Source organism: Sarcophilus harrisii, chromosome 1, assembly GCF_902635505.1.
Source record: "Sarcophilus harrisii chromosome 1, mSarHar1.11, whole genome shotgun sequence".
Lineage (NCBI taxonomy): Eukaryota > Metazoa > Chordata > Mammalia > Dasyuromorphia > Dasyuridae > Sarcophilus > Sarcophilus harrisii.
Window position 1 is genome coordinate 353,832,394 of NC_045426.1, and position 24,993 is coordinate 353,857,386.

General features: G+C 31.7%; 1 protein-coding gene across 3 annotated transcripts in view; it reads left to right on the forward strand.

The window, feature by feature from the left end:
* Window positions 1-19,583, forward strand: part of TXNL1 (thioredoxin like 1) — a 45,996-nt gene extending 26,413 nt beyond the window's left edge. Inside the window, exons 4-9 of one of the 3 annotated variants that reach the window (XM_031945928.1) lie at window positions 5,971-6,093; window positions 8,668-8,737; window positions 10,175-10,347; window positions 11,151-11,255; window positions 16,019-16,062; window positions 17,492-19,583. In XM_031945928.1, coding sequence (XP_031801788.1) covers window positions 5,971-6,093; window positions 8,668-8,737; window positions 10,175-10,347; window positions 11,151-11,255; window positions 16,019-16,057 — 510 coding nt within the window. In that variant the 3' untranslated portion in view covers window positions 16,058-16,062; window positions 17,492-19,583. The remainder of the gene's footprint in view (window positions 1-5,970; window positions 6,094-8,667; window positions 8,738-10,174; window positions 10,348-11,150; window positions 11,256-16,018; window positions 16,063-17,491) is intronic. The other 2 variants (XM_031945929.1, XM_023496176.2) reach the window with 2 other exon arrangements.
* The last annotated feature ends 5,410 nt before the right edge of the window (window positions 19,584-24,993 follow it).

Genomic DNA, 24,993 nt, shown 5'->3' on the forward strand with positions numbered 1-24,993 from the left:
ACATAATTGCCCCTTTTCTTTCTATTCTTAACTCCTGTCTTTATATGAGGGAATTTCAACATACTTATTGTGGGTTTTTCTCAAATATCCTAACTATTTAGTTCCAGTGACTTATTCTACATTTCCATCAGAGAAAGAGATGTTTAAATCCTTGTTCTTGTCATTATCCTCAGTGTTCTATGTCTTAGATATAAATGCCAAAATCCTTTATGTATCATTCCATTTTTATTATTATATATTTCCATATGCCTTAAAGCCCCAGATCTGTTATTTATCATACTCTTCATTCCCTCCATTCCTTAGTGGTTTATTTGTTTGCTTATTTGCAAGTCCTCACTCTTTTATTTAATTTCTTTTTTTTTTTTTTTAATTTTTAATAGCTTTTTATTTATAAGTTATATGCATGGGTAATTTTACAGCATTGACAACTGTCAACCTTTTATTCCAATTTTTCCTCTCCTTCCCTCCACCCCTTCCCCTAGATGGCAGGATGACCAATACATTTTAAATATATTAATAAGTATGAATTATTATTTAATTTCTTTAAAAAATTTTTTTAATTTAATTTTTTATCACATTTTGAGTTCTGATTTGTTTCCCTTCCTCCTTCTCAGCTTCGAACTAGAGAAGACTAACATTTGTCACAGATAAATATGTGAAACCATACAATGCATACTTCCATATATCAACTCTTTGTCTAGAAGTGTCCTTCATAGGACCCTTGTAGTTTATTTGAATATTTATATTACTTAGAATAGCTTAGTAATTCAATTATTTTTCAAACATTACTGCTATTACTGTATTCTGTGTTCTCTTGATTCTATTCCTTTTACTCTTTATTTCATGTAAGTTTTTACATGTTTTTTCTAAAATTAACCTGCTCCTCATTTCCTACAGCATAGTAGTATTCTATCACAATCATATACTATAGCTTATTCAGCCATTTTCCATTTGTTAGGCATCCCCTCAATTTCTAGTTTTTTGCCACATCAAAGAATGTTGCTTTAAATATTTTTAGAACATGTAGGTCCTTCTCCTTTTTCCCTGATCACCTTGGAAAACAGACCTATTGCTGGATAAAAGGGTATATTTAGTTTTATATCTCTTGGTTCCAGATTGCTCTTCAAGGTATGTGGATCAGTTCACTGTTCTATCAGTAGTGTATTAGTATCCCAATTTTCCATATTCCCTTTCAACATTTGTCATTTTGCCCATGTCATTTTAGCTAGTCTCATTGGTGTGAGATGGTAGCTCTTAAAAGTTGCTTTAATTTGTATTTTTTTAATCATTAATGACTTGGAGCATTTTTCATTATCACTATAGTGATTTTTTTTCTTCCCAAAACCTTCTGTTACATTCTTTGGCCTTTTATCAGTTAAGAAATGATGCATATTGTAAACTTTTATCAAGTCCTCTAGATGTTTGAGTAGATCTTTATCTAAGAAAATATTTTCTTAATTTCTTATTTTCTTAAAATATTTTCCTAAATATGTATAGAAGAATTATACATGTTTAACATATTGAATTACTTACCATCTTTAAGGGAGGGAGAAAAAAAATTGGCACATAAAAGTTTTGCAAACAAAGGAAACTATGCATATATTTTGAAAATAAAAAGCTTTAAAATATTTTCCCAATTGGCTGCTTTCTTTCTAATCTTGGCTAAATGATTTTGTTCATACAAATCATTTTTAAATGAAAATAGAATCAGAATCCATTTTATATTTTATAGTACTCTCTATTTCTTGTTTATTCATAATGTCTCTTGTCCATAGATCTGAAATATAATATATTCCAAGTTTTTCTAATTTACTTTTGATATCTCCCTTTATTATTTAGGTCATGTATTCATTTTTATGTTATCTTATAAAATGGTGTAAGATATTGATCTATGCCTTATTTCTGCCATACTGTTTTCTAGTTTTTCCAACAATTTTTTTTAAAACCAAATAGGGAATACTTATCCCAGAAGCTTAAATGTTTACATTTGTCAAACACGAGGTTACAATAATTATTTGCCACTTTGTAGTGAATATCTACTCCATTCCACTGATCCAACACTTTGTTCCAGATAAGCTGCTGCTCTGAGGGCTTGCTGACTTGGTGGAATTTGCCCAGCAGCATCTATGCTTCCTCAGCTATTGGTTAGACTACTATACATTGAGGTCAAATCTTTCCTAATAGTCTCCAAAATTGTCTTAATGGGGCAGCTGCTTGACTCCAACTTTTAATTATTTCTTCTTTTCTAAAATTCACTTTGAGTTATTATTTTAAGTTATTTGGGGGAACCCTATAATTTCCTGTCTTATTCCACCATTTTCCCATAGTTCCTTCTGCCATTATCCGTTTTTTGGCTATTCTCTCTTCTTTTTATTATCTTTGAATCTGTTCACTACCACAATGTCTACCTGATCCCTGTGTAGTTACCAGTTATTCTTTGCCAAAACCCAACCTTGGGTCACTCATTTTTCATCTTATTTGCTTCTATTCACAAGTTACTAAATGGAACCAGAGAAAAATCACAGAATTTTTGATTGGGTCTACTACAGACTTATTCATTTATTCATTCACTTATTTATTTATTTTCCATTACAGCTTTGTGTTACATAATCTCATCTGGTCACTCTCTGCAGTAAAGGAATCTTTTTGACATCTCCCAAATTGATTCTCTTTTCTATTTGCCAGAGAAACTGTTCAAAATCTTTCTTCAGCTTTCCCAACTGAGGATTTCTCATATTTCATCAAAAAATTGAGGCCATTTCCTTTTCCTTTTCTTATGCTATTCATCTCTTTTCTCCCCACTATTTTCTCCTTTCTATTTTTGAAGAGGTGGTTTTTCTGATCTCACCTATTCCTTTACCATCCCTACTCTATAATCTTTTTCTTTTTCTGATCCTTTTCCTACTGCCTACAAGCATGAATATTTCTTCCTCATCCTTAAAAAAAAAACAAAACAGCAACAACAACAAAAAACCTTTCTTAATCCAGTCATCTCCATGGTTCATATTTCAGTATTTCTATTTTTCTTAAGAGAAAATCTTCACTAGGAGAGTCTGCTTCTCCTCTTACTCTTTTCAACACTGCGTTTTGACTCCTGACCCAGATCATTCGACATTTGATAACTGCCCTCCTCCTAGAGATTAGAGCTATTGTGTTAGTCCTGGAGTCAGAATGAATTGAGTGTGAATCCTGCCTTAGAGACTTATTTTTTATAAGATCCTGGGTAAGTCATTTAACCTCTGTCTCATCTCTAAAATGGGGATAATAATAATATCTCCTTTACAGAGTTTTGATTATGCAAAGCACTGTTTTTTTTTCAGTCTTCTTTGCTAGATCTTCATATGTGTTAACCCTATTAATAGTGGGTGGGGTTACATCCTAGACATCATTTTCACCTTATACTGTTTTGTGGTCACATCAGCTTCTTTGAATTATTGTCTCTTTGTCAATGATTCTTTGATCTGTATTTCCGGCCTCTTTTTTTCTGCAGAGCCTGCCCCAATCATAAGCCACCTTTTGGCTATCTTAAACTAAAAGTCATACCCTTGTTCTTGTCATTACTCACAATATTCTATGTCTGTATTTGTGTAAATATTGAAAACCTTAAACTTAATAGATCCAAAACAACTCATTGTTTTTACTTCCAAGCCCACCCTTAATCCCAGTTTAATTATTCCCATTTTCCTAATCACTCAGACTCACAACTTTGGTTTTTACTCAGTGAACACCTTATTGGTACTAAAACCACATAAAACAATCTTCCTTCACATACATCCCCTTCTCTTCATACAGGTGCTACCCTAATTCAGACCCATATCATCTCTTGCCTATAGTCAATAGCCTACTAAGTTTTTTTTCCCCTCTTAAGTCTTTCACTACTTTGATTTATGTTACACTCATCTGCTTTTCCCAAGATGCAAATTTTGCTATGTTGGCACCCCTACTCAGCAGTTTTAGTGGCTCTCTTATTTCTTCTAGAAGTAAATTTTGCCATTAAAGACCTTTATAGCTTATTTAGATGCTCTCTCTTCCATCAGAATATGAGATCCTTGTGTGTAGGGATGGTATTTTTGCTTTTCTTTATATTCGTAATATACTTAACCAATTTTTTGTATTACTAATACATAACACAGTATTTAGCACATAATGCTTGATAAATACTTGTTCATTCCTTGCTGAAACCTTCCACCTTTGACTCTTTTTTTTTTTTTTTTGGGTCATTTTTTCTTGGGTATAAAATAAAATGTCAGGGTTTTTTTGATTAGCATATTTCTTGGTAATAGATTGGATGTTTTCTTTCATTTGATTAATAGTTTCCAATTCATTTGGAAATTTATTGTTAAGATTTTTTGACCATTTATAATGGTTAATAAATATTACTTTGGCAGAATATATTTGTGTTAGTTTCCTGTATATCTTGGATATTAAGACTTTTTTCAGAAATACAAAGTCCCTCTTTTTATTCTTTCCTTATCTTTGCTATATGTTAAATTTCTCTACAAAAGCTTTTTGGTTTCTTGTAATCATAATTATTTTTTATGTCGAATCCTCTATCCCTTGTTGAATGAAGAACTCAACTCCAACTCATAATTGTGAGAAATATACAGTCTGCTATTAATTTTTATATCATCTTTCATATTCATGTCAATATTTATTAAAATGTATTTGTATCTAAATAGGTACTGAGAATACTTTGGTTGGTTGTCTTAAATTTTTTTTGCATTTTGTAGTTATTTTAAAGAGAATTTCCCTTTCTATATTTGCCTCCTGGATTTTGTAATTACTTCATAGAAATAGTATTGATTTTTATGGATTTATTTTGTGGCCTGCAACTTTATTGATGCTATTAATTGTTTTAATTTCTTTATAAATTTCTTAGTATTTTCTCAGTAAACCATTATGATACTAGCCAGAAGAAAGTTTTGCCTTTTCTGATTTTATGCCTTTTTGACTTTCTCTTCACATAGCTATTGCCAGCAGTTCTAAAATGTTTTGATAATAGCAGAGAAAGAGGCATTCTTGCTTTATTGAAAGCTTCTAATCTTTGCCACCTTAGGTATTTTTCTTTTTCCTTTTTTGGGGGGGAGGGGGCAAAGTAGTTGGGGTTAAGTGATGACTAAAGTCACATAACTAGTAAGTGTTAAGTGTCTGAGACCAGATTTGAATTCAGGACCTCTTGACTTCAGGGCCAGTGCTGTATCCTCTGTACTTATCTAACTGCCCCAACTTTTAGGTATTTTTCACAGGAAATTTTATTTCATCATTTCCCTCTTCTGTGAAGTTGATTTTTTTTTTTTTGAATGACATTGTAAATACATTAAGTTGTATTATTCTTTGCCCAGTAAAATTTGACACCCACTCTATTCTGTTGTGATCCATGCTAAGAGAAAAAAGAAGTAAGATTTTTAAAGTTTCTCCATACATCTTAAATTTTGCATTGCTATTCCAGTCTAGTAGAAGTTTGAGTTTGAGAAATATAGTTAAATCATTTGCTGTCTGAAGATTAGTGAGTTGTTTCCAAATAAATTTGTTGTTTTTGAGTGGGCTAAACCTTTTGACTTTAATTCTTACTGTTCTGTGGTCAAGATAAATACATTGTATCCAATATAAATAAGGAAATGTTTCTTTTTTTCCCTCAAAGGCTGTTTTATTCTGCAGAATCAAGTACAGTACTTATGTAGAGAGTTGTGTTTTTTAAAGTATCAAGTTTGTTTAACATCTGAAGTAATATTTAACAGCCATTTTGATCTTGATTTATGGTTGGGGTAGTTGGTATTGATAATGAATAGTAGGTTTCAATTAATAATTAAGATTGGGAAAAAAGAGTGTTAGCATCATTACAAATTATGTATGCATTTCCTTTAAAAACTAATAATGAGAAGACTTGTAAATACTGTTTTTTTTCCCTAAATTTTTAGGGTATTAGTATTAGATCTTTTCTCTGAAATCTTTATTTAATTTTTCCCCCAGATGGACTTAATGCCCTTTATTAATAAAGCTGGATGTGAATGTCTTAATGAAAGTGATGAACATGGATTTGATAACTGTTTACGCAAAGATCCTTCCTTCTTGGAATCTGACTGTGATGAACAGGTATTTAATATTTATCTTAAAATTTGGAAGCAATACTAAATGTTAAAGGGTCTCTGAATAGAAATTTGATAAGCTTTTTAGAGCTAAAAAATGGTATCTGCTCCCAGCTTTCTAGTCTCAAATAAATATCCTTTCCCTGACATTATAAAACATAAAATAAACAAATAGGATTTTATTCCTATTGTTCCTAGAAAGCTTACCAAAAGTATCATTTTGCTTAGTCAAAGGAAACACTTAAAAAAAAAGTTAATTTACATCTTTTGGTTTTGTATCACCTGAAGTTCCTAATATATACCTTCTTCTATGACTATGCCTCATAACAAAAAATAAAAAAAGAGAAAAAAAGACAGTTTGACATAACTAAGAGTTTGAATATGTCTGACAGGACAGCTTTCCATCTCTGAAGAGATGAGATTGTTTCCCTTATTTGAGACTAAGCTTGGTTATTTTAATTTCACAGCATTCAGTTTAGATTATTTTGTGGTGGTGATCTTAATATTTACACTGTTGGAATCCATCTTGTAGGAGTCAAGGGCCATTCCATTTGTATTAGAAGAACAAAGAATAATACTGATTGTTTTGGCAATCAGAGAATCTTAAGGGGTTTAATATGAAATTATAGAATCAGATCACAAAGTATTTTTAATGCCAGGTAAAAGATATACTATATGATAGGCCCTAGGAAATCATTGAAGATTTTGGAACAGAGAAGAAAGATTAATCTTGCCGCTGTAGAAAAGATATTTTAAAGAGGGAAAAAGTTTCAACATTTTTTCTTTACTTGCTTAGAGCAGTGCTGGGCAGTCAGTAAATGTTCATGGATTAACTGCATTAAATATTGCTTAATTCAGTCAACATTTATTCAATATCTACTCTGTATGAGGCTTTGTTTTAAAAAGCTTTGTGGGATGCAGAATTAAATTAAGTAGATTCTGGCCCTCAAGGGACTGTTGTTCTATTAAGCAAAAGAAATTTCTATAGAAATAGCAAACATAATATATGCTCTGATAAAGATTTTAAGGTCGCAAAGAAAGTGCTATTGTATATAGAGAGAATGTATATATACATTGGTCTTTTCAAGAGTGACATTTATAGTTGTTTATTCTAATTGGTTTGGATTTTAAGTTCCCTTACTTAAGTCAGGGATAGGCAAAATTTTCTCAGTTTGACCAAAGTTCACCCACGTTTCACCTGACATATTCAGGGCATGCTAGAGAAGGATCTCATGAGAAGTTCATATCACTCAAATTAATTCTAGAAAATACATTATTAAGCAAAAGAATATTATCTGGAGTGCCTGGCTTTATACCACTAAGTATCAAATTAAATTCCAAGACAATGGAATATTGATAAAAGAATATTGCCAGGAGAACCTAAATTTTTCAGAGTGAAATTTTTTTGTATAGCCAAAATTTCGACCCCACAAAATGAAGTTAAATTATAATAAAGAGGTAAAATGTTGTCATCTGTTTCAATTATGTCTTTAACAGGGTGAGGAAAACTATCCCATACAGGTCTCTCAAGGGCATTGGGGATATTTTATGTTTCTTATTTCTTTCCTCTCATCTCTGAATGGGTGCCTTTCTTTTGTGATCTAATATAGTAGTTCTGGGAAGGAGAAATGTCAGCTCTGGGAGGAACTGAAACAACTTCACTTCATCAGTTTTTCCTTGAAACTTTTTTTTTTAATTGTTATTTTTATTTCAGTCATTTCTCTTTTATTCATTGCATCTACCTTTCCTTGTAACAAAGAAAAAGTTGTAGGTGAAACCAAATGATACTACATATCTTATATCTGTAATCCCTCCCTCTAACCTCTATGCTAAAAGTGGAGGTAAATGGTACATCAACAATTTTTCACAAATGAGCTTGATTGTTGATTAAAATTCAACTGACTTATCATGTATATAATTTTCCTGAATCTCCTTGCTTCATCATGCATGGGTTCCTAGGAGACTTCTCATTACATTTCCCTGAGCTTACTCATGTTCATGTTTTCTTAAGGAATGTTTTTATTCCAACATTTCTTTGAAATCTTTATATTCCATTATATTCATATGCCATAATTTGTTCAGCTATTCCCCAGTTGATGGGCATATATTTCATTTTCAGTTTTTTTGTGACCAGAAGAAGTGTTACCGTAAATATTTTAGTGTGCATGGGATCGATTTCCAACTTTGATCTTGGAAAATATACTTAATAATGGGATGGTCAAATGATTTATGAACAGTTGAGGCATTTTTCTTGCATAATACCAAATATATATTTTTTAAAATAGTTAATTCATGGTTCCACCAATAGTATATAAATGTTTTCTGTCTTCCCACATTTCTTGCATTATGAGCTATTTATGTATTTTATAATCCTCTTACTTTGAAGGGTATGAATTAAAAAATGTTGTATTTTACTTTTCTTTTATTTTTAATCTACTTTGGGGACAGAGATTTTTAATGTTAAAAGTATGCACACCTATAAAAGTAATTTTTTTTCTGCTAGCCTTTGATATATTTTATGTGAATTTTTTTTCTCACTGCATAAACTTTTCTTGATATGAAACTAATATTTTCTTTACAGCTGCTTATTACTGTGGCTTTCAATCAACCTGTTAAGCTTTATTCCATGAAATTTCAAGGGCCAGATAATGGTGAGTAAATAGCCCTTCTTTTGACTGTCAGATTTAAAATTTTTAGTTATTCAGTTTTTTGTTAGCTTTTGACTGAGAATTATATAGGAGTGAGGAGTGTTTGACGTCTTTAATGATATGAACTCTGAAGAATAGTATTTACTGTTCATTACAGAATCTAAATTTTGCATTTGGAATTCTAGTATTGATTTTTAAATATACTAAGGTGGCATATCTAAATTGAAGTGGATAAAAATTGGTTTACTCTAAAAATGAACTTTAAATACATTCTTAATTTAATATTTTTATAAAATTTTAATCGATTATTAAATGTTGAAATCGGGTTTCATTGTTTTAACAATTCATAGATAACTTTTTTTTAAAAAATCAAAACATAATGGTGTAAAAGATCCTGTTTTCTTGAACTAATCTTTTTTGTGCTCTCCAATGCCTACTATAATTCTTTGCAGATAATAGGCATTCTAATTGAATGTTTGTTGAATGAATAAAATAGTTAATTTGATTATAAATGATTAGCATGGGCATTTATGATAGATTTGGATTAATTTTTTTATAGCAAGATGGCATTTTCTTTTAAAATGGGAATATATTAAAATTGTGGGTTAAAAAGGGAAATATATTTAAAGTTGACCATTAGTTAAGTTTGAAGTCTAAATCCTCCTCTATGATTTGAAAAATCAAGTTGACTGTGAAGTCTTTGGGATTCCAAATAGGCCTAAATTTAGCTTTGGAAACCCAGGTTATTAGAGGTAACGTTTCCTTAATAAATATGGCAGCATATTTTGGCTTATAACAGATTATATGAATAGTTAGCACATATGTAAGAGTTATAGTAACAAGAAATCATTACTTGTTTTGAGATTATTAGATAGTAAAGTTGTGAGGGAAGAAAGGAAGCTTTGGCCATCATATAATTCCAGAATTTGAGAGTTTCCCCTTTTTGAGCAAGCAGATAATTTCTCAGTTCTGAGCAGTTAGCTAAGTGACCTTTAAAAAAAATTTGGTTTCCTACTGTTGGGACTTGATTCCTTTGTTTTATTTCAGTAGATCTTAGTTTCCATATCTGTAAAATGGTGTTGGATTTAATCTCCAAAGTACTTTTTGGTTTTAAAGTTTATAATCCTTAAGACTCCCTTATCAGCTAAGTGACTGATTCTTTCCCTCTCTTCAAATTTAATTTATAAAGAGGGATTTTAGTATGCTCTGAAAGTTAGGAGAAATGAATGTTGATAGTCCATTAAAAAAATCCCCCAAATTAAATTTGATATTCATTATTATAGTGTGATTTCAAGGCCTTTTTGCTTGTTATGTCCCTACTTATACGTAATCTTTTAAATCTTAAGATCTGAATAATTATTGGATGTTAGCAGACTATGTAAAAGTTTCCCTACAAAGTTTTTGATTTATAGATTTAAAAAAACTCATTATTTTTTGTAGGTCAGGGTCCTAAGTATATAAAAATCTTTATCAATCTACCCCGATCTATGGATTTTGAAGAGGCAGAAAGAAGTGAACCAACTCAAGCCCTGGAACTAACACAAGATGATATTAAAGAAGATGGTATTGTCCAACTTCGTTACGTTAAATTCCAAAATGTTAACAGTGTAACTGTAAGTAATATTTCATGAAAACATCAAAAATATTTGTTAATGATAGTTTGTTTTTAAACATAGTAATTCTGAAATCATATATGTAACTAATCATTCCTGTTTTGGGAGTTTCATTTTGTGTGTGTGTGTGCATATATTCCTATAGATGTATAGATATATGTCACTAGGCTTATTGTTTTTCTTTTAAATTTGTGAATTCCTTTTCTACCCTCAAAGATGAAGGCAATACTGATTTGAGGGAAAATTATGGACTAGCTAATACATGCTTTGACATGTGGAAAATGTTGGTTTAATTTGAATCAAGTTTTTTAAAGGTAAATTGTTTTTTTTAAATTATTTAATTTCTTTAAAATTTCTGTGGAGCTATAGAAGGCAAAGTAGGATTAATTGGGTATAAATTACAGGGAGCCCGATATAAAACTTTAACATTTAGAGCTCTGCCTTGTCACGTAATGAGTTTTCTATCATTGGAGATTCCCTCTGGACACTGGATGATCACTTATCAATAGTGTTGCAGAGGCTACTTATATATCAACAAACTTTGAAAAGAATGAAAAGAATGACAGCCAGGGTAATGAACGATAAAAATTAAATGAATGAAATTCATGGGATAAGGAAGACCTTGAAATGTACAGTGGTAGGAATAAGTTTCTTTAAATTTTATTTCTGTTCTTTTGCTTTTACCTCTAATGCAATTTAGAATATAGTCCAAGGAAATTATTTTTGTAAATGTAAAAAAAAAAATCTTTTTGCATGTTTGTCAAAAATTCATATAAAAATATTTCTTTACTTTTTTATTGTAGTTATTTGTTCAGTCCAATCAAGGTGAAGAAGAAACAACGAGAATTTCATATTTTACATTTATTGGTACTCCAGTTCAAGCAACAAATATGAATGACTTCAAACGAGTAAGTTTGTTTTAAATAACAATTTCCTGGAGGAAACAGAAAGTCTAAAGAAGTATTCTTTAAAGCAAATATAAACACATTTATTATGTTACTGTTAAGTGACAAAATTTTCTATCGTGAAACAATGTGAAATTAAAGTTAAATTATCAAATAAGATGTATTGTCTCATCAGCCAAAAGGACCTTCCTGGATTTAGTAACTATCTTTAACAACTAATTCTTTTTGGTACACTGGGTATTGGCTAATAGTATTTTAGACAAGTTACAGTGGAAATGATAGAAAGGTGGCTGGCATTAATATTGTTAGTATTTGGTGCCTAAAGGAATTGGAATAAATGACTGCCAAATAATAAGTACCTTGTATTGAACAACTTTCAGGTTGCAGTGTTAGAAAGATTTTCATTATTGTTTTATTTGAAGATTTATTTAAAAAACAAAGCAGTTTGAGGAATTTGTATAGAAAAAGTGCATTTCATTGGAACTAATCTAATATTCTTAATATGAAAAGACAACTTATATTTTAATATCAATTGACCTTTATTGAGAAATCTTTAATATATGTGATAGCTTTGGTGTGACCTAAGATGTAATATTTAAATAGAAGTTTTCTTATAGGAGTGACATCTGTCCAGACTAGAGCATACACATGTCAACTCATTCCATCATAAGAAAACACTTCATTGTTAATACCAGTAGGCCAGTAACTAGTTTAATCTTGAAGATTCTAGAAGTATGGAATTTGGTGATCACCACTAGTATCATAAAAATCTAAATTCTTAACTCAAAAACATTTTTATTATCTACCATGTGCCAGGCACTGGCACTACAAAAATAGACAAGAGAGATTTTTTGGCATTAAGGATTATTTTCTACTATGGGTATACATGTTCACAGATAGGTATTTAGAACATATACAGAATAAATACATAGTAATTGGGGGGGAGGGGGGGACTGAGAAGGGAGGAGGCACTAAACCACAAATCATTTGAGTTCTCTGGAAGGGAGTTTGAGCTAACCCTTGAAGGGAGTGGTTTCAAAGAATGGAGATGAGGAGGCTGATTAATTCAAGACTGGGGGATGCTTATATCCTTTACTATAAATGTTTTTAATGAATCACATGTTCTTTATAAAACTGAAAATTGATAAATATCTCAGCTAGGTATTAGTGGGAGGCCATGGAATACTGGAAAGAGTGCCATATTTCAGGCTAGAGGGCTTAGATTCAAATCTCAGTCCTATCTTGGAACAAATCATTTACTTGCTTGAACTTCATTTTTATCTGAAAAAAGAGGTTGGGGCTGTGAATCTATGTCTATGATCAAATCACATTCCCAAGTATTATCATCATTTAAAGTATGGTTAACTTTCTGGAACTATTTCAGGAATAACTATATATCTAGCTGTATGAGTAGGATGAAGGGTCAAAAAATAACTACCCATGGGAGAAATTTTGGTCTGAACAAACAACAACAACAAAAAACCCTGTTCTTAATTGACTGCTTTTAAGTCAAATTATACTTTGTTTAAACAGATCGTAACTGTACCTCATCTGGAGTTCTCTGACGTCCTATTTCCCTAAAGTCTTTGCTTATAGTCTCTTTGTAGGTTATTATCCTGTAAAAGATATATGTTTATATTTCTATTTTTCTAGCCCGATGTAATTGATCCTCATCCCTCACCACAATTTATATCAATAATTGACTTCAAAGATACTTTTTATATATTCACACATAACCTTCATAACTAACTTTTTCTTTGCATCTACCATCTGTTCATATTCTTTCTTTTTTACTTGTATAAGAGTCATATCTTTCTGGTCTTTATTCATGTACTTTCACATCTAGTCTAGTCATTTTTATTTTCATTTGCCAAATCAATATTATTCTCTTCTTAAGACCAGTTTATGACCTGCTTCCTTCAGGATGTCCAGCAAGGTGTTAGAAGTATACATTCTTGACTTAGGTGCCTTTTTATTTTAGTATTTTGCTACATATATATCATTAGTTTGTTTAATGGTCTTGTTACTTAAATGGTTTTATATGCTTCATACTTTTTTTTTTTAATTTTGCTTCTCCATTCCTATAATATAGAATGTTGAGCTAATGTTAATTGACAGGCTATTTGAATTTAGTTAATATTACATGTACTATTTTTCCCCTTTTATAGCCACTTATTTATTGTTTTTAGTGAAGATTTTTCAGTGGTATATGTGATATCAGTTGAGTTTATTGAAAGCAAAAGATCAGTCAAAAAGTAGGAATTTTTATGGCATTTGTTTTGAGTTTTTCTTTCGAATTGATGGTTGACATTCTATAGCATAAGAAATGCGTATGTATGAAAAATGAGTTTTGACATGAAACTCAACACCTCTTTATATAACTGTATTTAACTACTGGAGATACAAGTAAAATCTAAAACACATTTCTTGTTAACTAAAAGAATTTTTGGTCTAGTTAGGGAGGCAGAGATATAAATACTTGGAAAATTACATAAAACATTTGGAAAGTTACCCAACCAATGATGATGAAAGAAGTATCACAAAAGTACTTACTACAGGATTAATATAGAGACCACTCTCAGTAGTTATATAGGTGACTGGTCCTGTAAATTCAAAAGAAATATTCTCTGGGAAGTCTTCATGGCAAGATAATGGGACTCCAGCCAAGCTGTTTAGTTGTGATTGGAGAGAGGCCATGTCATTCATTTAGCAAAAAATTGTATAATTGCAAAGCACTGGAGGAGATTCACAAACAACAACCTCTGCCTCATGGGCTTTTTATAAATTGGAATAAATGGCATGAGCATAGGCATGGAATTTGGAAAGCATGAGGGATGCTGACAAGTCCAGAAGTATAACAGTCTTTTCCCTTTTCTTATTTTCTCAGTCCAAATTTAAATGGGCTTATTAATAAGATTTTTTTTCAGGTCAAGTTAAAATTAACCTAGGGAGTTCTATTCAATACACTGAAGAAATATTTGATGTGTGTAGCGAAGCAACTAGCAGTGAATATTTTGTTATAACACTTTTGAAGAGTAGAAAATAGAATCTTTTAACTTTATTATCTTGGGAGTGAGGGAGGAGTTGTTTCTCATTGTGTTACCAACATTGTATCTTTAAGATGACTCAAGTTCAGGTGATACTAAAGGAGGCACATTTAACTGTCAACAGAATTTTTTATTTTAGAACTCTCATTCTTCATCCTACCTGCTATTTGCCATCATGTGATTTCTCAGGCTACATAAGAATTGATTTGAAATAAAGAGTATGTAAAATTGCCATTATTGATTTCAGATTGGATTGTTGCAATGCTTGATACAATTAGTTTTTAATGCATATCCAGAGAAGAGGATTATTTTATGAATTTTAATTAGAAGGGGAAATAATATATAAAATCCCCAATGTTATATAGAGTGAAAAGCTTGCAGTCTAAAATCTGGGGAAATAGAGTGGGGATTTTTTGGTGCTAAAATATGCTATTTAAGTAGATTGCTTTGTTTTACTACTTTTTATTAAAATTAAAAATTGTAATTGTCATTAAATCAGCAAAAAAATAGGTATTTCAAAATCAGCAAAAATGTAGGTGCTTTTCCTGTTTCTATTTGTATGTGGGAATGCTACTCATATAAAAAACCAAACAGGTTTTTATTACTATAATGAAACTATACTTCCCCTTATTCTCTAAATTGGCCACTCACATTTGCCAGCTATATTCGTAACACTTTTGTCTGTTTATTTTTCAGCTGATTAATCCAACTCAAATGAACTAAAAACACAGAAGATTTTTTTAAATGAAGTAATATAAAGATTGATCTTGTCCCACTCTACTCCCCTCCTTGCTTCTCTGCTCATCTAGCACCTGTCTGCTCTCACCCTTTCCACAGTATCACCATTGGTGGTGCAAGAGCCTTCTCTACAGCTCCTATCATCTGGATCAGCCTTCTTGTATCCATATTTCATCAGCCTTCTTTCTTCAATTCCCATCTTAGTCGTTTCTCTCACTTGTGCTTTTAATTTTGTTTTCTTTACAACTAAATGCTTTTATTTATTCATACCATGTGTCTTATACTGCTTTCTGTTAATTTTTAATTTTCTGCTGTTTTGTACTTAATTTCACAAAGCATTTTAAAGAACTTGTACTTCTAATCATGATTTGAAGTACAATTATATTTGATTTTTATATATGCTAAATTAATGTGATATGAAATAATCAGTCCTGAAGGCTCTATAGTTTTTGTTTTAGGATATCATGTATCCTTTAGTTAATTTCATCTAGTAAATTAAGTATTGGTTAACCCATGATAGCATTTTCAGGTTCTTTTATGTTTTGGGTAGACTTTGAGGATTGGAGAAGGGTGGGGGTGAGGGGGAGAAGAAGAAGGGTGTGTGGATGTGCAATGTTTTAATGTATTTCTGATTAATTTTGTATTCTGATAGATTGGAAGGCTTTTAAGAGGCAGTTACTTCTTTTTACTTTTGATTTAATTTAATGTATATTTTAACTTAAAAGAACTTAGATTAAAGTTATTTTGTGATTCAGAATAATAGAAAACTCCAGGCCAAATGTAGGAGTAAATATTAAAAATAGAAGGCAGTCTGAATCTTTTTCTAAAAATCTAAATCTTTAGCACCGGTATTGATGTACTTTAGATGCTGTTAGTCAGGGGAATGATGTATGAACCTCAGAGAAGAAGGAAGAAAATCTTTTAGGGCTTGGGGCTGGGAAATCCAAATGTACTGGTATGCTTAATGTCTTTTTTTTACAGAGAGTACACATTGGCAAGTTGAGAGGTATCAACCTGTGAAACCAGTATGCAGATTTGTATCTTCACTGTTACACATCTGCTAACATTTTAATATTTAATATATTAGTGAGGGTTTTTTTTTTTTTTTGGTTTTGTTTTGTTTGCTTAATCCAAAAGCTCATTGTTGTGCTTATTGCCACAAGTGAAGAATAAATGCTTTTAATAATTTGTTTATATTCATTTCTTGAGACAATCGAGTCTTTTACTCTCTTTGATAGTCTTACACACACTTTACTTCTTTCCCCATTCCCTATTCTTACAGCTCTATATGCTATTATTATGCTATTATTAATTTTTAAAAATTCTTGATATAATTCTTTCTGGAATCAAAAGTCCATTTTTGTTGGTCATTAAAATAATTTCCCATATATAGGAGAAAAACTTGCCCTAGAATGCTAGAGCCAAGAAAAGATCTTGGAGATCATATGATCTATTCTCTAACCCAAAAATGACCTTTAAAGCAGTAATTGGCAGCCTGAACTTAGTTTCTAATGATGTTAGGCTGAGCCATATTCTTTATCTTTTAGATTTGTCATGTATAGGGTGTCCCAAAAGTCTTAATGCAGCTTTGAGCTTTTAAAGCTTAATGGTGATAAGAAAGAAATTAAAGTTAAGGTTTGATAACTTAAAACTGCACTAAGATTTTTGGAACACCCTGTATATTGGTGACTTGACATGAATGTTGCATGATAAAGAATACTGCTGTTGTCAGGAGATAGTTTGTAAGTAGTAAATTGCAGTGCATTTTATATTCACCTATTTCTGCTTTTAAAAATGCAATTTCTTTGGTTGTAGACTTTTAGGATTAAGTGCTATTAGGATGTAAATTTTACAATTTGATTCTAAAATAGACTTAAATAGTCTACAATTACAGTTTTAGAACTTTATATTTTTTTATTGAAGCCAGTATGTCAGATCCAACTGAAAACAACTAAATATAGTAGAAAACTGCATTAAGGAAAGTAGCATCTCTCCCTATTGCAGAAATTAGTTGTTTTCTGATGGCCTTTTTATTGCATGTTTGTTATTGTAGAAGAAATTTCGAAACCTGTCAACAGCCTGCAGATAGATATTTAGCATACTATTAACTTCAAACTTTTTAATAGGCACCTAATTAAAAATATTTTAATAGTATGAAAAATATGTTCTGCTTCACTTATATAGAAGCCTTCTGTTTTGCTAACTTTTCTGAATTGCCAACCTTGCTTGGAAAACTGTGTGGAGTAACCAGAAAATTCCTGCATGTATTCCATTTAATCTTTAAGGGTCACAATTTGCTCCATCACTATAAATATATTGCATGCCAAAAAGATCCAGTGATAGAAATTACCACTTTTTTGGGGGGTGGTGGCAAGGGGAAGATCTGTTTTGTTTATATTGTTTATATTATTCATATTTCCAAATCAAATTAAGCAAAATTACTTTTCTTTCCAGGTAGTTGGTAAGAAAGGAGAAAGCCATTAAGATGCAGAAGACACTGGAAAGACCTTATTGCAATCAAAATGGATCTTCACTTTATCTACGGCTCCTGGATAATTGCTTGACCCTAGCCAGAGACTGTCAATGTTTCCTTTAATGCCATTACCAATAAATCATTGCTTTTGTTCAGATGGTTTCACTAGTGTTTCTATTGTAATCTTGATACATGTATTTGTAAATAAAAGTCATTACTTTTGCCAAATTTAATTTTTGTCATTTTAAGTATATAAAAATTTTTACTTTCCATTTGTTTTGAAATTTTCTGGCTTCTGGTTTTAGGAGACTTAATGTATCTTATGCTATACTGACTGACAGTTGACTTTAAAATTGAGAAACTGTCATAATTAGGGGTTATCTGTTTATGAGATAATAGCAGTTTAATACAGTAAAAATTTGAAATGCAAGGAACTGGGAAGAATGGATTTTGAAGTACCCATGTTTGTATTATGTAATATTTTTATTAAAGAACAGTTGGTTATCTAGGGAAATAGGAATTTTACATGATCTTTTGCATAGACTTAAGATTTAACTGTCTACATATGTTATTTACAGACTGTTAGATGATAGGACTGAAAATTCCTAGGTCTAATCATTTATCGTACCAAGATTTTTATGCCCTCTGAATCATTTGTGAGTCACCATTTCATTTGTTGTGGCAATGTGGACATTAATCATTAGGTAAAAATATAGTACTTGAAATTAAAAGTCTATTAGTATCATTAAATAAAGTTATTTCTATTATTTCATTCATTTAACAAATATTCATTGTGTTCACTACCTAAATATTCAATGTGATTGTAGAGCTGATGTTTCTGGGGTAAAGTAGCAAAGGGAAGAAGAGTATGATTGGAGTAGCAAAATAATGTATAGTCACTTAAAGGATGCTTCAAAAACAGTTTCGAGAAATTTGACAGATATCGTAGAGGAACCAAAGTTTGTTGTCATTTTGAGCTGTTACCTTAAAGCATTGGTAAATTTACTTTAAAAATATCCCTGAATATTTTAAAAATTGAATGACATAAGAATACTCCTGGCACCTATAATTGTTTAGTTAAAGTAACTGAGTGATGTCAATTTGACTTTTGTGGGGGTATGTATCTAGGAAGAGAGTAGAGATTCTTTTTTGTCTAGTAATAGGTTTGATTTTTGACTTGGGAAGATTAATATGTTTAAATATATAGCTTTCTGGGAGTAAATCATGCAGAAAGTCTAGCATTGATTTCATGAAACACATGTACCAGTAGAAGTTTCTCATTTTTATGTACTGTTGCACATTCGGTGGACTATAGTGATGCCTTTATTTCTTATGTACTAAACAGTTATGTTGCCTTGGGTGAAGTAGAGGCAAAAGAGCCAAGAGATATAAGGCGTATAAGACTATGTGTAGAGAATATCCAATGAATCACTTCTGAAGTTTAGGACAAGATGAATAGTAAGAACTATTTCTGTTACAGTTTTGTACACAACTACCTTTTTGGGTGATTGTTAAAGTGCCTCATCTTACATATTGCTGACCTCATACTATTTATACTTGATGATTTGATAACCCAGTGATAGTGATTTTTTCATATTTGTAAAGGATTGGGCATCAGACCTATATTGTTTATGTAACTTTTCTATAACTTAATTGGTTACAGTATACAAATCTTCCATAATACAAATTGTAAATAGTTTTAAATGAATGTTTATAGGTAACTGTAAAATGTTTCACTTAATGGGGAGTTTTAATACTACAAATAAACATGTCATCTTGACATAACTTAAAGTACCAAGCTGAAATCTTGATGTTTTCTCATGCTAAGAGAGTTAAAATCTAAAAATTATTTGGAACTGCCTAAAGGGATAAAAGCTGCCTTGGGAAAATATAGCCATAATCATTTTAACTAAAGCTCATTTGAACTTGCCCATTAAACAGAAAACTTTCTCAAGGAAGTTAGATGTAGAACTAAAATTGAAATAGTGAAACCTCTCTAGCATTTGGGAAAACTTTTGATATTTCATAAGCTTTTGATGTTATAAATCAATAAATTTGTTTTTTTACATTTGATTCATCTTTTCTAATTTAAAATAAATTCTGTCTGGGTTCTGATTAATAATCCTACACTTCTCCCAGGTTACCTATGTCTTGTCTGGAATATATCACTTCTCAGTAAGAGTATGCTATATAATGTACAGAGTGACAATTTAATACAAGACACTGTACCTACCAAGTGCACTGATTAGTCTTGCTTTTGTAAAACTTTCCGGCTGAGTTTTCATTACTACTGCTATAAATTTGATACTAGAACTTCTGCCTAACATTCATAAAATATGGACTGGAGTGTTAATAGCAGTCATTTGTCCAATGATAATATGACCAAAACATTGAAAATGAGTTACTTAAAAGTTGAATATTGCTGTGAATATTTAAAGTGAGAAAAAAGTTGGCAGTTATTCATGCTGCTTGTTGAGAATAGAGATTTTGGATGAAGTTTTTGATTTCCTTTGATCCTTAATGATCACATTTGAAGAATATTTAATAGGTTTTGTTGTATAAGTAATAGTCAATGGATAATTAAAATTTATATGACTTCTGACTTGGCAGTTCTTTTGGCGAGGGGAAAAAACAAACATAGCTTTCTGACATTTTGCCTGTTCGAATTATCTGTTAAGTTATATAGCAGAAGCAGAGGAAAGTCTATTAGAAGACTTAATTCATTAGCACTGAGAAAAAACTTTGAAGGAATAAGAAAAGAAAATTACCTCAAGTTTATAATTATGATATGAAATGTTAGCATTGTATTTAGAATTGTCATTCTTCAGAAATTGAAGAGCAGTTCCCCAACCTTTGTATATTCCTTTTCTATACTGTATATAGGAACCACTTCGAATGTAACAACTGAATTATATCTTGAATATTTAATATCTACTTCAGACTATAGAGGTGCTAGGAAAATACTAGGAAAAAATACAGAATGATTTTCTAATTGAAATTTCATGATTCAAAGTCATTTCTATTTGTAAGTCGAATGCAAATACCCTTCACTTTGAAGGGACTGTGAAGATGGGAAAAACAGGGGAAGCAGGATAAAAGTGTGAGACAAGATTCCTTTGTCTTTGAGAAGTTTATAGCACCAGTTTATTTTCTTCCACAGTCCATGGATTGTATGCATTGATACTAACTGCAGGAGAATCTGTGTAACAAAAAATTGAAACCACCAGTTTGAAAGTTTATGATGCATTACTTTTCCTCTACTGTCACTTCCCAAAGCAATGTTCTGGAAGATTTAAACAAAGTATGTTGGAAAAACTCATTGAGTGTATATGTTTGTACAGTACATATCAGCAAGCAACAGGCACGGTGGCTGTTAACAAGTTAATTCTTCAAGGGCTAGGTACACAAATAAGTCCAGCTTTCTAACAAATGTCATACACATACAAACACATACAAAGAAAAAGAAGTGGTTTTTTATTTTTTATTTTTTTTCCCTTTGGGAGTAGTGAACTCAGTAGTGAAAATAAAATAGCTTGCTTGGTAGAACTATATAGTAAGCAGTTTCGGCTATACATTTTCAACAGTGAAATACCATTTGTAATTCTTAGACTTGAAATGAACCTCATAGCCTAAACTATCCAAGTCTCCAATTTACATCAGTTATAAAACCTATACCCCATATTCAGTCTTGTGTACAACCATTATCATATTTTCAAACTGAGGAACTTATATATATGCTTCTCAAAGATAAGACTTTCATTTTTTGATGCTGTAAGTTTAAATCATGAGTTGGAAAGAAGCTGATGTAGATAAATAGCCTTCCCAAAGCAATAGCCATTCTGCCACTGGTAAAATATTCCCGAGTGAAACTCTCACAGAGCCTTTATGGACAACACTTGATAGAAATTTTAATTAAAGCTGTAGAGTACTAGCCCAATTTCCATTTTTGTCTGTATATCCAGAGCTTAGTACAAAATACTTTCCTTATAGTAGGTGTTTAATGTTTGTTGAAGTTCTTTGGGTTCATTTGTACCATCTTTCCCAATGTCTAATATAGAATTACTTATACTAGGGATTCAATAAATAGTCATTTGTTCAGCTGTGCTGTAATTGTAATGTCTCTTTTTTAGCGTCAGAAGGCTAGGTTTTTATATCCATTTCTGCTTTCTACCCAAGTGAACTTGGGTAAACTCTGGATATTAGTTACATTCTCTATGAAATGAAGAGACTATGCTAAATCCTTTTAAAATATCATTAATTAAAATAACCATTGTTTTAATTTTTTATTTTTGAGATGATTTCAGACATGGTCAGGTTATATTGAATGTTAAGAACCTGATAAGAGCAAAATGCATATTAATCTTTTTCCTGTACCCTTTGAAACCTTTTTAAAGTCCATGGGATTAGTTTCGCTCTTTGCTTCCAGGAAAAACAAGCAATTGTTCCTGTGACACCTATGCTGGGAATAATAAACTTCTTGAAAAAAAGAAATGCAGAGCAGTCTGCTATAGTCTCACTTTTGTGGAAATGGCCTAACATGGGATAAAACAAACACCACCGAATTTCTGCAAATCAGTATCCGTAGAGGATTTCTATTGATACCCCACTATATGCCCATTGTACCTTTTCAGAGATCCCCATTCTCAAATAGCTTAACAGTCTTCAGTGCTCTAATATGTTGTTACATTTTTCTTATTTTATTTTCAAGTTAAAAAAAATTTTAGCCAACAAAAGTCCACATAAATAAAACTTCTGTAATACATGTATAATCAAGCAAAACAAATTCCGTCATTAGTCTTGTCCCCAAAGAATCTCTCAAATAGCCCACTGAGTCTATCATCTATCAGGAAGTTTCTTCATCATCATCATCACATTTATACAATATTTTAAGGTCTTCAATGTGTTTAGTAAATGTTACTTAATCTTATCCTCACTCTAGGATGTGAAATCCTTTAGGATTTCAGCTCTAGGAGGGAATTGCTATTATTTTTTCACTTTACAGATGAGGACACCAAGGCAGAAATACATTAAATGATTTGCCCAGAGTAATATAGTTCGTTAATGTCTAAGGCAAAACTTGAACTCAGGTCTTTTTGATTCTTGGTCTAGAACTCTTTCATAGTTCTAGAGGAATTCTGAAGTGTTCTCAAATCTTTAATATTGTTTACTATCACAATATTACAATTGTATAAATTGTTCTCCTGGACCTGCTTACTTCACTCTACATCAATTCTTACTAGTCTTCTTAAAGCACAATATATTCCATCAACCAGTTACTTTGAGAAATTGAATTCTAGCAAGAACCTTGGGCACTAAATAAGACAAACCCAATTTATCAGTTTGTTACATTCAACAAACAGCATTTTTATATGTTTTCCCTTAAGAAAGAAGCTACCAATTTAATAATGGCTATGATTAGGTTAAGAACTCATGTGACAGTCCGGCAAATATTAAGCATGTCCCACGTGTAAGATACTGCTAGGATCAATAGAGACACAAAGAATGAGATGGATCTTGTTCTCAGGAGAAAATAATTGACACATATATTTTCAGGTTTGCAAAATATTTTACCTATATTAAATGACATTACAGGTATGTGGTATGATATGAAAATATCTTAATATAGTAATGTTAATTTAGAAAAGGGAAAGAAAACCTAGCTTCTAATCCCAACTATATTATAAGTTGTGTGTGAACTCAGCCTATCTAAAATATGTGCTTCCACTTTTTCTTTTTTTACTTTCTTCTTTACTTACAATCCAGTTTCCAACTTCGTTATTACACTGAAACTGTGCTTTCCAATGTTATCAATGATCTCTTAATTGCTAAATCCAATGTCTCCCTTCCCCCCCCGCCCCAATCCTTATTCTCCTTTACCTCTCTGTAACTTCTGATACTATTATTCACTCATCTTCTCCATGATATTCTCTTCTCTTTAGTTTGTGGGGACTCCACTGTCTTCTAGTTTTCCTTCCTTTTAGATCCTCCTCAATCTACTTTGCTGGATCCTCATCCTCATCATACCATCTAATTGAAGGAGTCTAACAAGGTTCTGTCTTGGGCCCTCTTCCCATCTCCATTTATATCACTTAGTTATTTCTTTAGCTCTTAGGGATTTAATGACCACTTCTATGCTGATGATTCTCACATCTCACATCTACCTCTCTTGCCCCAATCTGTCTGTCTACCTGCCTTTCAGACATGATAAACTCATATATTAAACTTAACTCATCACTTTCCCCTAAACCTTCCCTCCTTTTTAAAATTTCCCTATTGCTGTCCAGGGCAACTTAGTCCCCCAGGCTCATGTCCTAAGTGTCATCTTCGATCCCTTAGTATCCTTTATGTCCCTCTAAAATCTGTTGCCAAAGCCTGCTGATGTCATTTGTATTTGAGTAAAATTAAACAGGGTCAAAATTTGTACCATACTAAGTGGAATCAATCTGTTGCCAACTCACTCTCCATCAATCAATAAACATTTATTAAGCACTTATAATGTGCCAGGCACTGTGTTATGTGCTTGGGGATACAAAATAAAAGAATGACAGTCTCTGTCCTCAGGAAGCTTACAATTTTAAGGTGTCAGAAGGCAATACACAGAAGAAAGCTGAAAAACTGAAAGGTGGGGTGATGCAAGGAAGGGGCATCAAATGACCAAAGGACATTGGCGGGAAAAGTCAGATAATTCCTAAAGTAGTGCAGCCAAATGAGAAATGAGATATTTTGAGTTGAGCTCATTTGTTAAAGGAAGATTTTAGAATTCATGGTTTCACCTTCCAACAGCCAAGAGAGCCAGAAGGTAGTGATGAGGTGGAGTACCAATTTCGCTGATGGGATTAAATGCATTAAAAAGGTCTAGAAGAAAATGGAACTATTTGTTTCTGACTCACACTGATTAAGATTTTGAAATTTCATTTTTGTAGACCATGTTTGTTGGAATCTTTACAAAGTGTTAAGCCATTAGAGTTGATAGAGATAATAATTATCTAATTTGGCATGGTTCAATATGATTGATTTGATTTTAGAAGGAGATATTTTGGGCCAGAACTTGAAACAAGGTACTAAGTACAACTGATAGAAACGATGCTTGTGTTCACACCTTTAGAGAGCTCATAGAAGCAAGAAATATTTAAATACTCATTGCAGCTCACATGTTTGGGAGATTTCAGGGTTTAGGAAGAGATATCTGAATTCACACCTCCCTTAATCCCTGCTTCCAGAAGGTGGAGTCAGCCTTTTACACTCAACATAAATAGAGCTTCATTGAGCCACTCCACACTGACTGGGGTCAGAGAGGAGCACTCTGGGAGGAAGCCCACAAGCTCTCTCTCTAAGGCAAGAGAGATTCATTTTCATCTTCCACTTTAGTGCTGGCTGGAGGCTGAAGAAAGCAGAGGCAGGAGCAAAGGACAAAGCTTCAAGAGTTCTTAGAACCAAACAGAAAGATAGGACTCTAAGAAAACTAACCGGGCTATATTGAAGG